Consider the following 22,806-nt stretch of genomic DNA (forward strand, 5'->3'; position numbering starts at 1 on the left):
AGGTTTTCTAGGCATAAGTAAGGGTATGTCATGCAGAGCATAAGCTCTCCAGAGCAGAGACTTTCATGATGTCTGACTATTGTTCACAGCTGAGCACATTACTAGCTCTGTTAATGATCATGACGTGCAGCTATTCTGATGGAAGAACTCTGATGATCCAGTTGGAGGAATCTTCAATCAATGGGTTTATTGGAGATGAAGGAGGTAAATACTGCAGGAAGCCAGAGCTGGGGCCAGGATGGTATCCTGAAAGATCCGTTCATGTTTAGCAGGTAGGTGGGATACGACGAGAGATACAATTTCCATCCCACCATCAACCTCAGCCTGGACCACTCCACACAAGAGATCCACTTCCTGGACACTACGGTGCTAATAAGCGATGGTCACATAACCACCACCCTATACCGGAAACCTACTATTCCTACCTACATGCCTCCAGCTTTCATCCAGACCACACCACATGATCCATTGTCTACAGCCAAGCTCTACGATACAACCGTATTTGCTCCAACCCCTCAGACAGAGACAAACACCCACAAGATCTCTATCAAGCATTCTTACAACTACAATACCCACCTGCTGAAGTGAAGAAACAGATTGACGGAGCCAGAACAGTACCCAGAAGTCACCTACTACAGGACAGGCCCAACAAAGAAAATAACAGAACGCCACGAGCCATCACTTTCAGCCCCCAACTAAAACCTCTCCAATGCATCATCAAGGATCTACAACCTATCTTGAAGGACGACCCATCACTCTCACAGATCTTGGGAGACAGGCCAGTCCTTGCTTACAGACAGCCCCCCAACCTGAAGCAAATACTCACCAGCAACCACACAACAGAACCACTAACCCAGGAACCTATCCTTGCAACAAAGCCCGTTGCCGCTATGTCCACAGATCTATTCAGGGGACACCATCATAGGGCCTAATCACATCAGCCACACGATCAGAGGCTCGTTCACCTGCACATCTACCAATGTGATATATGCCATCACGTGCCAGCAATGCCCCTCTGCCATGTACATTGGTCAAACTGGACAGTCCCTACGTAAAAGAATAAATAGACACAAATCAGATGTCAAGAATTATAACATTCAAAAACCAGATGGAGAACACTTCAATCTCTCTGGTCACTCGATTTACAGACCTAAAAGTGGCAATACTTCAACAAAAAAACTTCAAAAACAGACTCCAGCGAGAGACTGCTGAATTGGAATTAATTGGCAAACTGGAGACAATTAACTTAGGCTTGAATAGAGACTGGGAGTGGATGTGTCATTACACAAAGTAAAACAATTTCCCCATGTTTATTCCACCCCCCCCCCCCCGAGCCCCCACTGTTCCTCAGACATTGTCAACTGCTGGAAATGGCCCACCTTGATTATCACTACAAAAGGTTTCTTTCCCCCCCCCACCCTCTTGCTGGTAATAGCTCACCTTAAGTGATCACTCTCCTTACAGTGTGTATTGTAACACCCATTGTTTCATGTTCTCTATGTATATAAATCTCCCCACTGTATTTTCCACTGAATACATCCGATGAAGTGAGCTGTAGCTCACGAAAGCTTATGCTCCAATAAATTTGTTAGTCTCTAAGGTGCCACAAGTACTCCTTTTCTTTTTGCGAATACAGACTAACACGGCTGCTACTCTGAAATGAGAGATACAGTGTGAGAGGGCACTTCCTGTTGGCACCTCATTATCCTGTTGGAAACCAAGCAAACACCAACTATGTGGTACTATGAAAACCATCAAAAGTTTATTAAGGAATTATTGTAAAAATCAGTGCACACACCAAGCAGAGAGCTGGAGGAGTTAGGGTCTCAGAAATATAACCTACAGGATAGGGCTCTGTTTGAAAGATCAGCTTTGGCTTGAAATGGGGAGTGATTCAAACAGAAGAGCTTCCCTTTATTTCTTCCCACACCCGATCAATTTGACCCATTCCCTGAATGACCCCAGAAAAAGGGCAATATTTGGATTCCCAGGGAGTCCAGCTTTGGCATTTAGTTGAACTGTGCATTGGATAACAGGCAGCAAACACTGAGTGACGCTTGTTAGGTTCCTGGCTGATAATGTTTTCACCTGGTTTTCCCTTTCTTTGTGGGTCTCACATCCTCATCTGCCTCATCAGCTGCCTTCTCTCCTAAGCTGAGAGTCTGCAGCAGTGAAGGACACAATTTCTGTGCCACGGCCCAGGCCCAGAGACACATCTCCACACGATGAGGAGTCCATGCTTTCTCTGTATCCACTAGAAAAGATCAGAAGGGAGCAATTAAACTCTGCATCAGTAGAGGAACCAGATGTAGATTGATTCCTACCCTGTCTCCCCCATCTCCCAAATGAATTTTTGGTAAGATATGTGGCCCAGTAAAGTGAAAGGCTGATAGTACAGATTAGAATGAGAGACTTCCCTCACACTGCTCTGCCAATGCACGTTGATCCAGATCTGCAGCATCTCTCCTGGGCTGCCACCCAACTTTGGCAATACCTCACTCCGGCCCTGCAAACATCCCTCCTGCTATTCCAGTTCTGAGCCTCTTCTGAATGGAGAATGTCAGTCATACCAGACTGGGAGGGAGGGAAAGATCAAAAGCTGCTGCTGTTTCATTGATGTGCATGTGGGCTGGGGCAGGAGAGCATCTCAGCAATCCTGGCCTACAATCGCCCTACTGCTGCTATGGTTATATAGTACAGCAGGGCAGGAAAACTTAGTGGACAAAATCATTGCCACAATGAAACCTTTAGAAATCCAGAAGGAAGACACAGTGCAGGGGAGGGAGACGGAGCTGGCCACAACGTCAAGCAAAAATTGAAGGGAGAATGAAAAGGCAATGCAAATTCATGGTGGGCACAGAAGGCTAGGAAAGGTTAATAAGGGAAATCTTGCAGAGCAGCTGTTTCAATACAAAAACAATGAGGAGTCCTTGTGGCGCCTTAGAGACTAACATTTATTTGGGCATAAGCTTTCCTGGGCTAGAACCCCCTTCCTCGGATGCACGCAGTGAAAATACAGGAGCAGTTATAAATACATGAAAGGATGGGGGGTTGCTTTACCAAGTGTGAGGTCAGTCTAACGAGATAAATCAATTAACAGCAGGGCACCAAGGGAGGGAAAAAAAACTTTTGAAGTGGTAAGAGTGGCCCGTTACTCACACCTTCTTGTCAACTGTCTGTAACGGGCCACTCTTACCACTTCAAAAGTTTTTTTTTCCCTCCCTTGGTGCCCTGCTGTTAATTGATTTATCTCGTTAGACTGACCTCACACTTGGTAAAGCAACCCCCCATCCTTTCATGTATTTATACCTGCTCCTGTATTTTCACTCTGAGGAAGGGGGTTCTAGCCCAGGAAAGCTTATGCCCAAATAAATGTGTTAGTCTCTAAGGTGCCACAAGGACTCCTCGCTGTTCTTGCTGATACAGACTAACACGGCTACCACTTTGAAACCTGTTTCAATACAGGCTCTAATGAGAGAGGCTCTACAGTGACTGCAAGGTTCAGGTCTAAGAAACCAGGAAATTCTGTTTCCTGAATTTGACTACCAATTAATTTGCTTTTCAATTAATCACTTGAGGCAGAAACACCAGATATCAACAATGTTGTACTTACGGCAACTTTCAGGTGAGGATCTCAATGCACTGAGCAGAGGTGAGTAAATGTTACTTCCATTTTACAGATGGGGGAAGCTGAAGCACAGAAAAACTAGGGCCCAGATCCTCAAAGGTATTTAAGAGCTTAACTCCCATTGATGGGAGTTAAGTGCTTAAATACCTTTGAGGCTCCAGGCCTATGTGATTCAGCCAAGGTCATGCAATCAATGACAGAGACAAGAATAGAATCCAGGGTCCTGACTCCCAGTCATTTGTGCTAACAACTGTTTTCTTGTATCATAATGACAACCTTACTGTAAGCACTAAAGGGTTCGTTGCAATTCAAATAATTTCTGAAATTCAGACCACAAACCCTTAACTAAAGCAGAGAGATACAATCCTCCCTCCCCTACCCACTATGAGGTCTGTGGCAGTGACCCTACCTACCCTTACCTTGGTTTAGTTTCTTGACACAGAGCTGGATCTTGCCCAGGTAGAGGATATAGTGCTTGAGGGTATACTGAATTGGGGTGAGGCCAGGGATAGACTCCATTGCTTCATCTGCCATAAATGCCGCAGACTCTGGGGCTCCTGCAGCTAGAATTGCTAAGTGGGAAGAGCGTAAGGGTCTGAGCAGAGAAAAGGAAGGGGTTGGGGTTAGGAAGAGATGACATGGGGCAGCCTACGTGACAGTGATTGCCCAGTGTCTTGGAGAAACCTGTGGCTTCCCCCACCCTGTTCTGGTTCTCAAAACGCCTGGAATCAGACTCGGGATCCCACCTTCCAGGACACATCATGGAAACTGAACCCAAAAGTATGTGTCTGCACCTGTATTCCCAGCAGAGATGTGACTGAACCGAAACCCTGGGTGTTTGAACAGTCTTGAATTTGAGAGGAGAGGGGGACTGAAATAAGAATTACAATTTTCCAGTTTGAGCCAGTCTCTAATTCCCCCACATGTGAATGTGCCCCTGCTTTTTACATACACACACACTCTCTCTCTCTCTCTGAGCCAGAGACCTAGCCACACCTTCATATACAGGCGCCATCCCATGCAAGTCCAGATGCCTTTGATTGGCTGTTTCCGCCAGCCACAGCACTAAGCACATGCGAAGGTCTTCTCTCTAAGAACTGGCCATTGGAAACAAGTTTGGCTACTTGCTGGATTGGGAAGAACTGAGACCAGGTTGCAGATGTAGGTGCTTCCCCTCTCCTTTCCCCAGCGCTCAGTTGTAGGGCCAATACTGTCTCCCATAAGTGTTTATCATCCAGGAAACATCAGCATTTCAGATCCCACTCTAACTAGCACCATTTGGGTGGTGCTATTTCCACAGTGCTGTGGAAAACCTGAACAATCTTCCCATGTGTTAGCTAACGGTATAGCCAGGCCCTGGCCCTCTTGGATTTATCCCCTCCCTCCCACAACTCCTTACCCGAAGCTGTGGCTGGTCCCACAGCCTTTAGCTGGCTCAGCTCAGTGATGGCAGCTGCCACGTCTGGAAGGAGCTGGAAAGCTTTCCTTGTACAGATCTCCACCGTTTCACTGGAGTTAGTGGCCACCAGCTGCTGCAGACGAGGACGAAACTTTCCCCGCTAGATGGGAGGAGAGAGTAGAGCATGGTAAGGACATCCCAACCTGAGGGGCTCAGCTTCTTCGCTCTACAAGTGAGTACAGCTCATTGCTACAGGAAAAAGTCTATACTTTATGGGCACCAGCAATTAAAAGTGGCCTTTATAATAAGAGATTCAATATTGTGGGGCCATGAGTTCCATTCCAACACATGGGAAAAGTATAATGAGTCCTTCCAGAGATATTTCTTTTTAGCAGAGGTTCCCAAGCTATGGTCTGTGGGCCACTAGTGATCCAGAGGCAGAGCCCTTCCTGGCATTCTCCAGGTTGAGATGTTTTGTGATTGGAAGGAAGACACCTCAGGTGGGGATCTTTATCCTCAAGCATGGTCCAGAAAATGAAAAAGCTGTGTGAGTATTTTAAAAGGAGAATGCCAAGTGAGCTGAGGCTCAGAACTGAGGCTCTGTTTGGGGGGAAAAGGTGTTTTTAAAACCCTAAGTGTGCACGATTTTATGAAACAAAAGACTTCTAGCAATATTTTGTTTTGCTGGAGGGTGGGATTTGAAGCTTCCTCACCCACACTCTGAGCACATCACCCCCAACTCCTCACATCACTTCAGGGTCTTCATCTACTTTTCCTCTTTCCCAGTGTAGATAAAGCCTAAGCATGGGCTTCTCTGACCGCACCTTCAAGCCTCTGTCTTATTACAATGCCACTAGTTTCTTACCTTAATTTCCACCATCTCCCCTCACCTTATCCCCTATGCTCCTCCTGCTCCTCTCTCCTAAATACTCCCTTTGACTTTTCCACCCTGTCCATTATAGTTGGACTAACCACCCTCTTCCTGTGAGTCAACAGCCCATGATAATTTAATTTGATTATTATGCAGCAGGGATCCTACCTCCTTGTTTGTAAAGAATTGTGTACCATATTAATGTTTCATAAATAAGTGACTGAAGAATAATTCCCCTATTGTTGGGAAAGCCACACACAGCTCTGTTGTGCTAGTCAGAAGAAACTTACCAAGCTGTGTGAAATGCAAAAAGTTAAATTCAAGGTATGCTATTTGTTTAAAAATATTCCTGCTCTGATATTCTAAGGTATTATTAATGCAAACAGAGGATAAACTTTTAAATAAGGGGCCAAATCCTCAGCCTCAGAAGGTGAGGCGGCTGCTACCTGGCACAGTGGCTCTATGCCATCCCCATTATAGGATCCTATGTAGGGGTCATAGCCTGGGCACCTGCATGTGGCAGAAAAGCCATATGCCCCTGTGATCACTGACTGCTGGGAAAATCCCTTGGGGCTATGGCAGCTGACTGCAATTTACAGCAAGCCTGAGGCTTCTATAAGTTTTGTGTTGGGGGGCTACAATAACCACTCAATTCAGGAGCCACAAAGATAGCATAAAGACACCATTGCTCCTCCCACAGTTGTGCATCAAGCATGGTTCAGACAGACCGGAGGATTTGGCTGGATTGTTTTCCTTGACTGCAGTACCTTAACAATATTAACAGAATTAAATAGATATTAACTATAGAGGCTTTAAGACTGGCAACATCAGCCTCTTATCACACGGGTTAAAAAAAAAAAAAAAGTAAATATAACCAGCAGAGTTCCAAACCACCAGCAATTGAAAATGTTATAGACCCCAAGGCTCTGAGCCCACACCTACACTAGAGAGTTTACAGCAGCACCGATGCAGCTGCCCCACTGTAAGATCTCTAATATAGTCACTCTATGGATCGTGAGTCTAATTACCCCAAACCCTGCAAGTAGCAGTAGCAGCCTTCTCACTGACACCGCGCTCTCCACACTGGTGCTTAAATTGGCATAAATTATGTTGTTCAAGGGGATGGCTAATTCACACACTTGAGCAACATAATTTATGTCGACTTAAGCTGTAATGTAGCCTTAGACCTTCCCTGCCACTATACACACACTTTGATTATATGGCTGAGCTGTTACATGTAGCAATTCATCTGGGGAAACCTACTTACAGCAAGTTTCCATTCCATCAGTTTCACCACTTCACCCTGTGTCAGATATTTTTCTTTCCTTCCTGCAATAGCACCTGGCAGCTCCTCCTGATACCTGAAACAAAGTCCCATTGGCAGACAAGGAGTCAAAATATATTCTTGAACCTACCTGTTCATGCAGCTGGAGTTGCAGCTGGTACTGAGCGGGCACTGCTGTGAGGAAGCTCATATTATTGAAGACCCAGCTGCTACTAAGAACAGTTGGCAGGGATTTCACACTGAAAGACAGTGGACAGTACAGCTACTATGGACAGGACTCATAGCTGTATGCCTCCTCAACAGGTGACAAGGTGGTGTTCCTTGACAGACCAGTGCTTCAGAAAAGAAACCATTTTAAATGCTGGAGGGTTTACCATTTATCCAGCTCAAAAAGGTTTTTCTTCTTGCCTCCTTTGGCTTTGAGTACATCGCAGTAGACATCAAACACTGTCCTCCAGTAGGTGGGGTCTTCACAACCATACAGCTCTCCACTTAATGGCATGTTTCAGGGTTCCAGGACACTGAGGACAAAGAACATCTAAAAGAGGAGGACAAACAAACTTGATGCTGGTGGAACTACAGAGCAGAGACCTTGTGGGGAGAAAATGCTGATACTTAACTCCCCTCCCTGCAAACCCCAAACCCTTCCTTGCATCATTCACCTTCTACTTGCCCTGTCAGCATTCTCTCTTCTTTCTCTACCCCCAGTCCTTCACCCCACCCTGTTCTCTAGCAGGCCTCTCTACCTCTTAGCACCTTTGGTCCTTATGGCCCCCCTCAAGGCGCTGCCTCTAAGCCTGGCTCTCCCTGCACCCCAGAAAGCTGCAGCTCTCCTTGCCCGACTAGCCCCTCGCTGCGCTGGTCTTTATTTCCGTGCAGCGCTCTGTGCCTGCTTTTACCACCCAGCCCCCTACTCCATCTCCCTGGCCCCCACTCCAACACCCTCAGCTTCCTGACCCTCCCAGGCCTCCTCCAAGCCCCCCATTCCAGCCCCCTGAACCCTCATAGACCCCTCAGCCCAGACCCTCCTAGCCCCACCCTTCAGCCCCCTAACCCCTACTCTATCTCCCACCCCATCCTCCTCAGCTCCCTAACTCTCCCAGCCCTGACCTTCCCCCACTCCATCCTCCTGACCCTCCCAGCCCCTTCCTCCCACCCCTGCCTCCCTCAGCCCTAACTCTTCCTTCCTCCCTCAGCCCTGACCCTCCTAGCCCCACCCTTCAGCCCCCTGACCCCCACTCTATCTCCCCACCCCATCCTCAGCTCCCTAACTCTCTCAGCCCCCTCAGCCCTAACCTCCCCAAGTCATCCTCCTGATCCTCCCTCCCCCCATTATTCCCCTAACTCCCTCTCTCTCCCAGCCCCCAACTCCAGCCTCCTGACCCCCGCATCCATCCTCCCACCCCCCCATTATCCCCGTAGCTTCCTCCCTCTCCCAGCCCCCCACTCCAACCTCCTGACCCCCGCATCCATCCTCCCACTCCTCCCTCCCCCCCATTATCCCCGTAGCTCTCTCCCTCTCCCAGCCCCCCACTCCAGCCTCCTGACCCCCCCGTCCATCCTCCCACTCCTCCCTCCCCCCCATTATCCCCGTAGCTCCCTCCCTCTCCCAGCCCCCCACTCCAGCCTCCTGACTCCCCCCGTCCATCCTCCTGATCCTCCCACTCCTCCCTCCCTCTCCCAGCCCCCCACTCCAACCTCCTGACCCCCTCAGCCCTGACCCCCCCGTCCATCCTCCCACTCCTCCCTCCCCCCCATTATCCCCGTAGCTCCCTCCCTCTCCCAGCCCCCCACTCCAGCCTCCTGACCCCCCCCAGTTCATCCTCCTGATCCCCCCACTACCCCCATCGCTCCCTCACTCTGCCTCCCCCAGCACCGACTCCGTCTCCCCGTCCCCGTCCCGGCAGGCCCGGCCCGGCCCGGCCCCGCCCCGCCCCGCCCCGCCGGAAGTCCCGCTGGCTGCGGGCGGGGCGGAGGCGGGCTCGGGCAGGGCCGGCCGGGCTGTCGCAGTGCGAGGCCGCAGGGATCCGGCCGGGCCCCGCAGGGGAGCGCTGGGCTGCGGCATGAAGGGGAAGGAGGAGAAGGAGAGCGGCGGCCTGGGGCTGGGGGGCGGCCCCGGCGGCGGGGGGCCGTGCGGGGGGCCCCGCGGCAGCGCGGCGGCCGGGCTCGGGGGCGGCCCGGGCGGGGGCAGCCCCGAGAAGAGCCACAGCGCCCAGGAGCACAAGGAGCAGGGCAACCGGCTCTTCGTCAGCCGCAAGTACCCCGAGGCGGCCGCCTGCTACGGCCGGGCCATCGTGAGTGCGGGCTGGGGGGCGCGGGGGGCCTAACGTGGGCTGGAGGGACGGGGGAGCCGTGCGGCCTACAGGACCAAGCTGAGGCCTTGGGGGGAGGGGGAATACTGCGAATTAGCTGTTACAGCCTGGCTGGGGGGGATGTGGGGAGCTGGGGGGGAGGGGCTGGCACCCATGAGGGGTAGGGGGGCCGAGCCGTGCCGTCTGGGGGGGAGGGGCTGGCACCCAGTGCGGGGGGCCGAGCCGTGCCGTCTGGGGGGGAGGGGCTGGCACCCAGTGCGGGGGGCCGAGCCGTGCCGTCTGGGGGGGAGGGGCTGGCACCCAGTGCGGGGGGCCGAGCCGAGCCGTCTGGGGGGGAGGGGCTGGCACCCAGTGCGGGGGGCCGAGCCGAGCCGTCTGGGGGGGAGGGGCTGGCACCCAGTGCGGGGGGCCGAGCCGAGCTGTCTGGGGGGGAGGGGCTGGCACCCAGTGCGGGGGAGATAGAGCCGTGCCGTCTGGGGGGGAGGGGCTGGCACCCATGAGGGGTAGGGGGGCCGAGCCGAGCCGTCTGGGGGGAGGGGCTGGCACCCACTGCGGGGGAGATAGAGCCGTGCCGTCTGGGGGGGAGGGGCTGGCACCCATGAGGGGTAGGGGGGCCGAGCCGTGCCGTCTGGGGGGGAGGGGCTGGCACCCAGTGCGGGGGGCCGAGCCGTGCCGTCTGGGGGGGAGGGGCTGGCACCCAGTGCGGGGGGCCGAGCCGAGCCGTCTGGGGGGGAGGGGCTGGCACCCAGTGCGGGGGGCCGAGCCGAGCCGTCTGGGGGGGAGGGGCTGGCACCCAGTGCGGGGGGCCGAGCCGAGCCGTCTGGGGGGGAGGGGCTGGCACCCAGTGCGGGGGGCCGAGCCGAGCCGTCTGGGGGGGAGGGGCTGGCACCCAGTGCGGGGGGCCGAGCCGAGCCGTCTGGGGGGGAGGGGCTGGCACCCACTGCGGGGGGCCGAGCCGTGCCGTCTGGGGGGGAGGGGCTGGCACCCACTGCGGGGGGCCGAGCCGTCTGGGGGGGAGGGGCTGGCACCCACTGCGGGGGGCCGAGCCGTCTGGGGGGGAGGGGCTGGCACCCACTGCGGGAGGCCGAGCCGTCTGGGGGGGAGGGGCTGGCACCCACTGCGGGAGGCCGAGCCGAGCCGTCTTGGGGGGAGGGGCTGGCACCCACTGCGGGGGGCCGAGCCGAGCCGTCTGGGGGGGAGGGGCTGGCACCCACTGCGGGGGGCCGAGCTGAGCCGTGCCATATGGGGGGGAGGGGCTGGCACCCACTGCGGGGGGCCGAGCCGAGCTGTCTGGGGGAGGTAGAGCTGAGCTGTGTAGGGTGAGGGCCAGTTCACACATTGGGGCTGAGCTGTTTGAGGCAGAGGCCAGTATCCCTTGTGTGTCCCTGGAAAGGCGGTACTGCAGGACTCAGTTCCTGCTTGAAAACACACGGGTGCACACACCCCACCCCACACTGCTTGGGAAGAATCTAGGCTAAGGTCCCTGCTTCTTTGGAGGCCTAGTCCCTCCTTCAGTGCTGTGTTGGTAACAAGAGCCCCTTGGGAACAGGAGGCCTGGAAAAACGTTTCACACTCAGGTGTACACACCCTATGGATTTAGGCCCAGACAATGTTTTTAGCATTCCAGTTATTGCTCTGCTTGGGATGCTGATCTTGGCTGGTCAGACTTGGGATATCAATCTTTTACAAAAAGGTGAGTTGAGACTTGTTAGTGGCAATGGCAGTAAACAGGTTTCAGAGTAGCAGCCGTGTTAGTCTGTATCCGCAAAAAGAAAAGGAGTACTTGTGGCACCTTAGAGACTAACAAATTTATTTGAGCATAAGCTTTTGTGAGCTATAGCTCGATGAAGTGAGCCGTAGCACACGAAAGCTTATGCTCAAATAAATTTTTTAGTCTCTAAGGTGCCACAAGTACTCCTTTTCTTTTAATGGCAGTAAAGGCAAACAGCTGGGGATGTTGGAATTTATGATGCTGAAAGGGTTTGGACAGGACACTGTTTATCTCCTAGTCTCTCCACAAAGTACTATATGGGACCGTTAGCCCTATAATTGAAGTATTTATTGATAGGGCCTTAGTTTCTACTTCAGTATCCACTGGTTATGGGCAGGAAGGATCTTAGTTTAAAATATCGTCCAAAGGACCCATTCTATATAACGCTGCACTGCAGTGCTTGTGAGCTCTGTCTAGTGCAGCACTTGAACCTTTGATGTGGTCCAGATTCCAGGTTTACTATCAGAACCATAATCTAGAGCTCATACTGACATGGCTCTTGGGGATTTGTGTTCCTAAGCATATGTCTTGGGAATAAAACTCTTTGCTTGTATCATGCCTGTCACAAGGGGGTTTTTTCTCTCTCTGACTCTGCAGACTGAGATGCACAGTTTGAGATTGAAGGAAATTTCTTTAAACACTCTTCGCTGCTAATGTTAGGAGATTACTGATGGGGATGCTTTTCTCCTAGGTCTGGAATAGTCTCTGTGCCCCGCCTGGTATTTAGCTGAGTCTAGTATTTCCTCTGTTTCATTAGGAACATAGCATTACAAAAGCCAGTTTGTGTAGTCTGTCTATTCTGTGTTTACTCACACACCCTCAACAAATCGCCTCTCCTCTGTGTTGTCTAATCTGATATTCTATGATTAATACACTCTTGATTTGGGTGACTGTCACCATCTAGCATGTCTCAATGTAGCATTCATGGTTTTCCTAGTTTGCCTATCCTGGTACTGCTCTTTAAGTGTGTTTTCGTGTATCAACCTGCCTGCTGGTTCATGGTAACTGCTAAAGCTTGTTAGTTGGGTCCATGATGATGAACTTGTAAACAACATACAAAACATTCCTTTGAGAAATAGATGATGGGCCAAGATTATACAGCTTTAGACTCTTCATTGTTGTCTCCTGTTTAGAAAGACAGGAGTGATAACTTAGCTCTAAGGACATGCTGGTTAACATCACTTGAATCCATTTACTGAACAAGTTGTGGTCTGAGAGCTAGAGCCTTTTGTCTTTGGAGACTTGGGTTCAAATTTTCTTGAGTCACTCACAAGTGAAAATGTGTATTGATCTCTTCAGAGTTTTCTGTGGATCTTAGTCCACATCATCAAATCACTGCAGAGTGGAGAAATCCAAAACTTGAGTAGCTAGGAGAGGGTACGAGTCGGGATTGAGATACATCAATGGAGCTGTGCCAGAGTTCCCAGGACTAGAATAGCCGGTGCTGCAGGTCAGGACTGTAGTGCATTGGCAGAGTAAGTGGAGGTCCAGAGCTAGAATACCAAGGGTCTCGTGTTAAGGAATGTGGTGAACTGGGAGGAGGTTAGGCAGGACTGGAACTGTCCAGGGTGTAGCAGATCAAGAAGTGCACTGGTGTTTGTTATTTGGAGGCCCAGGGTTTGGGATAGCAGAGGCTGCATTAGGTCAGGATTGTATTGCACTGGCAGAGCTCTGCAGGGGAAGCATGTACAGTTCCTGCCTGACTGGCTCTAGCAAAATATTTATGTAATTTAAAATAATTCAGGTCAAGGATCAGGTCTCTCCCACAAAGCAAACCTCTGGATCCAACTATACTTTGCAGGATTTCTGAGCAAAACTATCCTGTGTGGGCTTTAGAACTCTATCTCACCTTGTCTACTGGATAATGAGGAGTCTGTGGAGCATCTCAGTGGTGTATCTTTTCTCTGGCCCAGTGAAGGAAAGGCACACTCCTGCCTGGTGGGCCTTGTCAAGGCTTAAATGAGAGAGAAAAGCAGAATTCTGCATTTGCACTTCTGGAAACATGAGGCAGGATTCAGTAGCCTGCCCAGATAGAAAGCTTTTAATGCTAGTTTCCATCCTGGTACCTAAATTGTGGCTCCATATTGTAAAGGGTAATGTGCAGTAGGCCAAGCAGGTTAAATACTAGAGCACAGCAGTCCAGAGCTTGCATGCTTCGGCACTGCTTGTGACTGTTAGTATTATGTTGAGCAAACAACCTGAACAGTGAGGACCAGTCCAGTAATAATTAGATTTCACAGATACTAAGAGCAGGAAAAAGACTTGAACCCTTCTGTCCCTTCCCATCCATGTGCAGTTATGAAAGTCTCATATGCTTTGTGTTATCCTTGGCAGACCTTTAATGTGTCTGACTTTTCTTCCAGAACCGGAACCCCTTAGTGGCAGTATACTACACCAACCGAGCCTTGTGTTACCTGAAGATGCAGCAACATGAGAAGGCCCTGGCAGATTGTAAGCATGCCCTGGAACTAGACAGCCAGTCAGTGAAGGCCCATTTCTTTCTGGGGCAGTGCCAGATGGAGATGGAGAACTATGATGAGGCCATCGCTAACTTGCAGAGAGGTGAGCAGTGTCTTCCTATTAAATGTTCAGGCCTGGAACAAGCTGTCACCAACCTATAGAGGTGGCCAGGACCTCCAATATTAACAGGATACCAGGGCCTATCTTGGGCTGTTGCTAACATACAGAGAATTGAGCGATACAAAACATTCACCGTGACGAGGGCCATGGCTGCAGAGAAATGAATGGGCCTCTCTTACAAAACAGACACCAGTATATGGCACAAGTCACAATTTGTCGAAATACAAAATGTGATTTTAAGCTAGAAAAGACTGGTGTTTAGTTCTGTATAGTCACTTCAGACTGCCAATATCCAATTCCTCTCAGTTTAAATCAGTTTAAATGCCACTCCCTGTATCTTGGTTCTGCACTTGACAACAGGCTGATATTTGATTGGGGACGAAGCCCTAAACAGGAGTCAGTTTCTTCTTAAACTGTGTAGAAATCAGTGATTTGATCAGCTTCTATATGGAGATGGTCCAATGGAGTCCAAGTCATTGTGTGCAGCTCTTGGCCCAACGATTTATTCCCCATTTGCTGCTTTGTACTGAGGGAGTGATGTAGCACTCAAAGGCACAGGTGTTGTCTCTCACTGTTCCCTCCTTCAGGGAGAGGGGCAAAACCAGACTCACCTGGCTAAAGCAAAGGAGGTGGGAGCCATAATCCACTGTCCCAAATCCCACCTCTTATTAGATATACCTACTAACTAGATTTAGCAAAGCATCAGCTTCTTCCACCCTGCCCCCAACCTTGAGAGCACTTCTTGTCTCCCCAGCCTATAACCTAGCCAAGGAACAGCGACTGAATTTTGGGGATGACATTCCAAGTGCACTGCGGATTGCCAAGAAGAAGCGCTGGAACAACATTGAAGAGAAAAGGATCAACCAGGAAAATGAGTTGCACTCCTATCTAACCAAACTCATCATGGCTGAGAAGGAGAGGTAATGCAGATAGAAATCTCTGAGCTTTTCTACACTTGGCATTAGTCCACACTAGTGGGGTGTGAATTCTAGTGCACACTAGGGAGTCACACTAACTGACCTGTGTGAACCCTACTAGTGTCCACTAAAGTTCCTTAGTGCACCTTAGTCATAGAACCACAGAAAAGTAGGATGGGAAGGGACTTTGAGACATCATCAAATCCAGCCCCCTGCCCTGAAGCAGGACCAGGTAAACCTAGTTCACCCCTGACAGGTGTTTAACTAACCTGTTCTTAAAAACCTCCAATAATGGAGATTCTACAACCTCCCTTGGAAGCCTATTTCAGTGCTTAACTACTCTTATAGTTAGGTTAGATATTAGGAAAAACTTTCTAAGTCTCCCTTGCTACATATTAAGCTCATTACTACTTGTCCTACATCCAGTGGATGCAAAGAACAATTGATCACAGTTCTCTTTGTAACAGTCCTTAGCAGATTTGAAGACTGTTATCAAAGCCTCCCTCACTCAAGTCACTTTTCTCTAAACATGCCCAGTTTTTTCAGCCTTTCCTCATAGGTCAGGTTTTCTAAACCTTTTACCAGTTTTGTTGCTCTCAAATTTGTCCATTTCAAACAATAGTACGTTACTGTGCAGGTGGGAGGTTCTAGTGTGTGCTAGCAGGATCCACATGGATCAGTTAGTGCATGACACTCTAGTGTGCACTCGGATTTACACCCGTCTACAATGGATTAATGCACAGGGTAGACAAGCCTTCTCCGCAGCCTGGAGGGATGAGGGGAATCTTGAAGACCACTAGAGCTGTGTAAGCAGAAGGGAGGGACTGTGTCCCAGACAACACTGGTCTCAGGCAGGGAAGGGCAGAATCCCACAGGATGACCCTCCCATGTGCGAAGGGAGGAGGGGAAAAGATAAGCTTTTGTAAACATTTCCCAGTACCCTGAAATTGGTGACAAGATAGTGGCCTTCTACCAGAGCTTACCCTGGCACTTAGAAGGCACTGCCCTAAGGAAGCTCACACTATTGAAATGGTGGAGAGTCCCTGCTTATCTGGCTTTCTGGGAAAGCCGGAGTCCTTGCACTAAGAAGGTGAAGAAAGGGAAATTAAGAGCGTGTTCATTCAGAGCTGAACATTCCTTCTCCTCCATTGTGGCATTTCAAGTTCCTTTGCTGATCATTTGCTCTGGACTATAATCATAGAAATGTAGGGCTGGAAAGGACCTTGAGAGGTCAAGTCCAGCCCCCTGTGCTGAAGCAGGACTAAGTAAACCTAGACTATCCCAGCAGGTGTTTGTCTAACCTGTTCGTATAAACCTCCACTGACAGGGATTCCACAGCCTCCCTAGATAACTTGTTCCAGTGCTTAACTATCTGTATAGTTAGAAAGTTATCCCCCTGGTTCTTCCCTAGAGAGCTGGATGAATACCGAAGGACACAACAAGAGGAGAACGTGGATGAGAGCCGGAGCCGGGCCCAACTGGCTAACGTTGAAGCCAAACATGTGAGGCAACCTCATGAATCCATCCCCTCAGTGTGGATTTGGGCCTCCTGGGTAGTGTTGGGCATGTGTCCCGACTTGGTGTGAGCAGCAAGCCCAAGGGGATGTTCTTCTCCAGGACCACCACGCCACAGCTCCTGCTTGTGGAGCAGATCTGCGGGGTATGAACACAGTCCAGCTGGGGTTTTTTCCCAGCACAGAAGATGGTAGTCCTGCGTGAGCTGTGGAGGATAACAGTGCTGCTTTGGGTTCATTGCAGTTGAGTAGGGATCAGGCACCAAGGAAGAGCATCACTGAGGGAATAGTTGTTGGAATAGACCATAGTAGAATCTTTGTGGGGATTCTGGAGCATCCTATTAGAGTACGACTAGAGGGGACATGCCTGTAGCAATTTCCTGACTTTCAGGGGTGCTGTGATGAGTCAGAAGAATACGTGGGGTGGCCGTGGGGGATGATGGAGGGGTTTTGTGTGAGCAGAGTGCATACTGTTCCTGGTGCTCTTACTGCCCTGCAGTAGGTGTTAAAGATGAGTTGAACGTTGTTGCTTTTACCGTCTAAATTCTGTGCCCAACCCACAAACATTGCTGTGCATGAAGTGGACAGTGGGCTTTTTGTATGCCCACTTTACAGCCGTGAAGATCTTTATTCCTGTGCCCATGTTCTTCTGGCAAAATCAGACTGACTCTTTTTGGAAGCTGTCAGCACTGCTGCTTTATCAACCACATGAGCCACTACTGATTGACATGCAAGACCGTTCCCATCCCCTCTGTTATGGCTGACACTGTTAACAACACATAGCCAGCCCCAGTTGTCTAGGTAGTGAGTCTGAGAGTTAAATCCAAGTCTCCTGTACAGCAGTGTAGAGCAGTAACTACTCAGCAGGTCGGAAGATGTGTTCCTGCCTGTATGTGATTGACACTCTGAAATCAGCAGATAGAGGCTGGCAAGGGGACACACCAAATCCTGTTCCTCAGGATCCTTGAGAGACCAAGATCCTTATCAACTTTTGCTGTGAGCCAGCCAGTTTGTTCTCTGTAAAAGTGGTTCTGCCAAGTGACTCCCGTGCTGTTGGGGTGGGTGAGGGAACAATTCCCCATCAATGGCTGCAGTGTTTGTGCCAAAGTCTCTGCAGCCTGAGAGACACTGAAGAGGCAACAAAGTCCTGCAGGGCCCTTTCCCCATTTCCCTACCATTAAAGGGGTTATTTCTCTTTCAGGACAAGTACCTAGCAGATATGGATGAGCTGTTCTCTCAGGTGGATGAGAAGAGGAAGGTGAGGATGGGCTTAAATAGGTGTGGCAGCTGTGACCAGACAAGGAGTGCGCAGAGGGAGGGCATCAAACATGACTGATAAGGTGGCTTAGCTCGGGGTGCCAAAGATAAGGTGGCTTATCCCATCCTTCATGTTCTCCCCACCACCACCCTGCTGTTGGACTAATTTAAAACTCTCGTGAGTACCAGGTCTCTCTCAGATGAGAGCTGGACCAGAAGGCCAGATGCCACATGGGAGGGAACGGAGCCCCAGATTTGAGGATGAGCTTGGGACTCCAGCTGCAATGGCTGGTGGCGATGGGGCATTTCATAGCAGAAAAGGTTGTGAACTGTTCACTGTCAGTCAGCTGTTCTCCTGGATGTGGTAGCCGTGGAGAAGGCCAGGTATCTATCTGGATGGAATATAAACCATATAGTAGAAGCTTCAGCTGGTGGTGGATTTAATGGTTAGTTGGAGTGCAAATATGGCCTGTGTGTTTGTGGGAAGAGAGAGAGAGAAAACCAATGCCCCCTCATTCCCCAGCTGTTTTTTCTGATATGCAATGCAGGGATCTCCATCGTGTGCCTGACTTGGCAATGGAATCTGTGCTTCTTGCACCCATGCTGAGGTCCTGTCCCTGGGTCACCTGTTCATTGGTTTGCTGCACTAGACCGGAGATGGGCCTGTTGTATGATGGCTCCCTAATGCTGAACTTTTGTTCTCTCGAGTCAGAAGCGAGACATCCCTGATTACCTCTGTGGGAAGATCAGTTTTGAACTGATGCGAGAGCCCTGTATCACACCCAGTGGGATTACCTACGACAGGAAAGATATAGAAGAACATCTTCAGGTAATGGGAGAACCAGAGTGTTGGGCATCTGAGTGGGAGGGCAGGAGGAAAGGAAGAGTGTGGGTGCCCATGTGAGGGAGAGAAACCCAGGGCAATTTTTAGGAGATAGCAACTTAAAATCAAATCAGTCTCCAAACATGAGTTAATGTAGTTCCAGATGCTGCGCCTGCACCTGAGGCCCCCTGGCTGATTGTGTAAGTTTGCACCCCCCTTTGGGGGGTGAAAAACCCACCCAAAGGTTGGAAACTGACTGTACTGGGGAAGGGCGACACAGACTAAACTCTCAGTGGTCAGGTGCTTCCCTGTCATGTTTCCTTCCTCCCGCATCCTAGAGCAGCTGCAGCCCTTGCAAGCACTGTGGTGTGTTAGTGGGCCCTGGCCCCTGGTAACAATGTAGAAATCTACTTGGGGATAGGGGTGGGGCCTGCAGAAAAAGCAGTGGGGTTTCAGAGACCACCCAAATATTAAATACCGAAGTATCTTGTTTTAAAGCTTGAGCTCCATTCTGTCCCTTAGCCCATCTTTGTTTAGAGGACGGGGTATCAGTGAGAGGAGCCACACTTACGGAATTGAATGCTTCATCTTGTGAAGTTTTGCATGGGTTGAGTCCCAGTTACCTCAACCTGCCATTCCCTTGCATGGTGCCAGGGCAATGGAGAATGTCTGAAGTGTTGGAGCTACCAGGCCCCTGCTTTAATTGCGGTGCTGCTGGCTAGGCACTCTCAGCGAAGCTACATCCACTTTGGATCTCACCTCACGGCCAGGGTTTTCCAGCCCTGACTGAGCCAGTCTGGCCTCCCGGGCATGCTGTAAAGCCTCTGTTCTCTCAGGCTTTTTCGGGGGGGAATGTGGTGAGAGGGCTTTAGTTTTGGAGGAATTCGGAGGAGTCTTATGTTTAGATGGGGGCCTTGAATACTAGTCACTGGATCTATTTATAACATAAGAACGGCCATGCTGGGTCATACCAAAGGTCCATCTAGCCTAGTGTCCTGTCTTCAGGAAGTGGCCAGTATAAAGATAGTCTGTGCACCCAGAGCAATGTTAAATTGCTAAGCTAAGTTACATCTCAGCTCTCTCCTTTGTGTGTGCTCTGTGCCATCGGATTGCCAGCCCGCTCCCAGTTGTGGGTGGTGGTTCTTTTTCTGAAACCCCCACAGCTGTGGTTATGACTGAAAAGATGTTTCTGCTAGGGTAAGTAACACACTAAAGTAAGAAGTGTCTTGTCTCTTCCCCTCCTGTCTCCAGTGTAGATTAAATTGTCCAGCTGTGGCATCCTGTCTGTGGGGAGCATCCCTCAGGTAGCAAGGGGGCACATGGGGCTAGCTATACCCGGGGAACCGAGACTGACTGAGTGGCTGGGAGGTCTCTGGCAGGCCTAGGGGATGCAGATGCAGCAACAGGGTAAGGGGCTGGTTACTCAGGTTTTTGCTCTATTTCCATCCTCCTTATGGTCTCTTTTCCCTTTCAGCGTGTTGGTCACTTTGACCCTGTGACCCGAAGTCCTTTGACCCAAGACCAGCTGATCCCAAACCTTGCTATGAAGGAGGTGATAGATGCATTCATATCAGAAAATGGCTGGGTAGAAGAGTACTGATGGCTGAGCGGGCACAGTTCTGTGGATCCTCACCGCAGCCCCAGCTGTGGCAGCACACTCTGCTATGGACTGCTCTCTGAGCGTGCTGGGCTGGCACCAAGCCTTACTCACTTTCAGTCTCTCTCTCTCTCCCTCCCCTCTTGGATGCCCAGAGATCCATTGGCAGTGCTGGACTAGAATGCATTATCATCTCATCTCCCAGAAACCACAGCTGGGCCAGACTGACTGAGCAGGGCCATGAAGGGTCCTTCCATCTCCTTGCTCACCTGGGCTCCTGGTAACTTCTCAACATAATAGACAGAAGCAAGATTGCCTTAGGCAGGCAGAGAGGGAGCGCCTGTCGAGGACCCAGCACTGGAGGCAACCCACAGAAGCACTTTTGGAAGAGCGGTGTTACTCTGTACTAACCAGCATCACTGCTTTTCATACCCCACCTCAAACCTTCCTCCACAAAAACATCTGCCGATTCCCTTTCCCCACAGCACAAGCCCTGCTCCTGGGGAGATGTGGGAGCCTTGCCTACGGTGAGGAGCTGGCTCGGAAGGGCTCTCCTGCTGTCCATGCTGAACTGCATTCTCCACTCCCTCCCTCTGTACATAGTTTGTTTCTTTCTTCCTACATCTCCTGTCTGTCCAGTGTAGTTCTCTTCATGTTTTCCTGTAAATAGCCACTTGCTGGGGGAGGGAAATGAAATATATATTATACAGACGTTGACTGGTATGTGAGATTGTACTGGGAAACCACTGTCCTGTAGGATGGAAGCCGTGACCCATGGGAGGCCACTCTCCAGCCCCAGGGACAGTAGTTCCCTGCTAACCACTTGGATCAAAGTTCATATTTGTTTTAATTAAACCCTTAAAAAAAGAAAAAAAGTCGGCCGAAAGCGTTTTGGTTGTTGAAAGTCTTGATGTCTGATTGGCCTGCAGACTGCCTGGCTTCATGAGTGCGCTCTCCAGAAGTTTGCCAGTGTTAATAAATATTTCAGCAATAAGTGTTAAATAGTCTGAATGTTTCATGACTGAAGGGATCTTTCCTTTGAAAAGACTGGTGGAGGCTGGGCAGAGGCAGCCCCCAGTGGCACATGGGCGCAGAAGTGGAGGGCATGTGAATAGCACTTGCACAGAAGATGACATCTCTCTTAGTAAGGAGTGCAGGTAGGCTGCTCGCATTAAGATGCAGCATGGCATGCTGGGCCTGTAGTCTCCAGAGGCTGTACCTCCATGTTAAAGATGAGGGTAGCTGCAATCTTCACATGCAAGGCAGCATGTGAATGTCTGCACATGGGGGATCTAAGTGTTCTTTTTGTTGTATGTTATCTATGCCATGTTGCATCAATTGCATCACATGGGCAGGCCTGTTCTCTAACAGGAAGCACTGTCTAGTTTTTGCTTTGTTGATTTCTAAACCTGTTCTGTTGCTGCTTGAAGTTCTGTCCCCTTCAGATCAGATTTTTCCTAGGGAGAACGCTGATTTATATTTTGGAGAAGTTCAGGGTTTGGAGAAACCCTCTGGTGCATGATGCAATTACTGTGTTGATGTTTTGTGGGGTGTTTCCTCCCGTTTCTGTGGGTGCGAAGCTTCTCAGATTATAGCTGTGAGGGGGCAAAGCTGCTAGCATCAGTATCTTTGCTCTGTTGTGCAATCTCAAGGCCAGGAAGGGGCTTTCAGACTGATGCCAAGCAAAACCTGTTTGTTGGGTGGGTTATTACATATTGTAAGAGAAGAAATGCTTGTAGCTTCTTGTGCGTCCCTGGAGAAGGCAGTTAAGGTGTAGCCTCTGTCCCTCCCCACAAGGAAGGAGGAGGTGGCAGAACAGTGTTGCTGCCAGTTGGAGGAATCTCTAGCTGAACTCATTAGCCCACCTGGTCAGGTATTTGCCAGGATATTTATAGGGAGTTGGGGGAGGGAAAGGCAACTGGCCTTTATGAAGACTGGAGTCTAAGTCTCCTGCTCACTTAGCCACTGGCAAGCATATTAGACAGAGCTTTTGTTGAGGAAGGATATACATAGCAAGATACTTGAATATAACGATGTCTCAGCAGACCACTCGTCTAGCCAGTCTGCTGTCCTATTTTGAGTCAAGGTTTCCTCTGTTCCCTGGGTACCTTGCTGTTCTGTTGATCTCAGTTGGTGATCATTGTACTGTGTTCTGAAGTGGAAAGAAGGTGCCCTTTGTCATTTTATCCTGGCTAATGTAACTGTAGATTCTGTTTTTTCTTTTGAAGTGCCCAGTGATTTTTTTTCAGTCACACTAAGAGCTTTCTGGCTGATATCTGTGGCAAAGAGTTCTCCAGGTTAGTGACAGGCTGCAAAGGAGAGGATTGCCTGTTGTTGGTAAATGGGGTATCTTTTTAATTCCATCAAGTATCCTTTCATTCTTGCATCAGGCTTGGGGGAGGAGTAAGTACCTGCCTGGCTTTCTAGCCATGAATTATTCATGGAGTGCATCGGTAGCACTTTACGAACCAATTCATCCTTCTTGCCATCCTCTCTCGGCTAACTCCTCTCCAAACTCAAGAGCAATTACTGAGAGAGGAAGGGAAGCAGGTGCATTGCCCTCCGTGGAGACCGTTTGTTCAGATTTGTTTTCAAGGTCCCAGTGTTCAGTCTTGACTGCTTCCAGAGTCAGTCGGACAGGGGCCTCGTGCCATTTCAGAACTTCTGGGCAGGGCCAAGCCTTGCCTGCAAGGTGACAGCTGCACTTGTGACCTACCTACTGGCTGACGGAGCCAAATGCCATGCAGAGCTGTCTGGGTCTGTCGACCAACACCCTAGCTTCCATCGGTGAACCCTTCACAGAATTGTCCTTTAGTGCGGACTAGCTCAAGAAGACCTATTCTAAGGGTGCA

At 50.2% G+C, this 22,806-nt stretch overlaps 2 protein-coding genes across 5 annotated transcripts; one reads left to right on the forward strand and one right to left on the reverse strand.

Moving 5' to 3' along the window:
- Nucleotides 1–1,740: 1,740 nt before the first annotated feature.
- On the reverse strand, nt 1,741–9,141 carry LOC140918377 (uncharacterized). Of its 4 annotated transcripts, none has more exons than XM_073362616.2 (6): nt 9,043–9,141; nt 7,558–7,721; nt 7,166–7,259; nt 5,028–5,187; nt 4,048–4,200; nt 1,741–2,254 (listed from the first exon to the last, which is right to left on the reverse strand). In XM_073362616.2, exons 2-6 carry the CDS (start codon nt 7,683–7,685, stop codon nt 2,085–2,087), a joined length of 705 nt encoding a protein of 234 aa, XP_073218717.1. In that variant the 5' UTR covers nt 7,686–7,721; nt 9,043–9,141; the 3' UTR covers nt 1,741–2,084. The 4 variants fall into 4 exon arrangements, with proteins under 4 accessions (XP_073218717.1, XP_078710717.1, XP_073218719.1 ...); XM_078854591.1 differs by having other exon boundaries at nt 9,064–9,082; XM_073362618.1 differs by lacking the exon at nt 9,043–9,141 and adding an exon at nt 7,846–8,094.
- On the forward strand, nt 9,138–20,956 carry STUB1 (STIP1 homology and U-box containing protein 1). The gene is made up of 7 exons (XM_073362619.2): nt 9,138–9,477; nt 13,630–13,828; nt 14,601–14,766; nt 16,175–16,265; nt 17,479–17,535; nt 18,247–18,363; nt 19,832–20,956. The coding sequence occupies exons 1-7, from the start codon at nt 9,247–9,249 to the stop codon at nt 19,955–19,957; spliced, it is 987 nt and encodes a 328-aa protein (XP_073218720.1). The 5' UTR covers nt 9,138–9,246; the 3' UTR covers nt 19,958–20,956.
- Nucleotides 20,957–22,806: the final 1,850 nt, after the last annotated feature.

Source organism: Lepidochelys kempii, chromosome 10 (assembly GCF_965140285.1).
Source record: "Lepidochelys kempii isolate rLepKem1 chromosome 10, rLepKem1.hap1, whole genome shotgun sequence".
Lineage (NCBI taxonomy): Eukaryota > Metazoa > Chordata > Testudines > Cheloniidae > Lepidochelys > Lepidochelys kempii.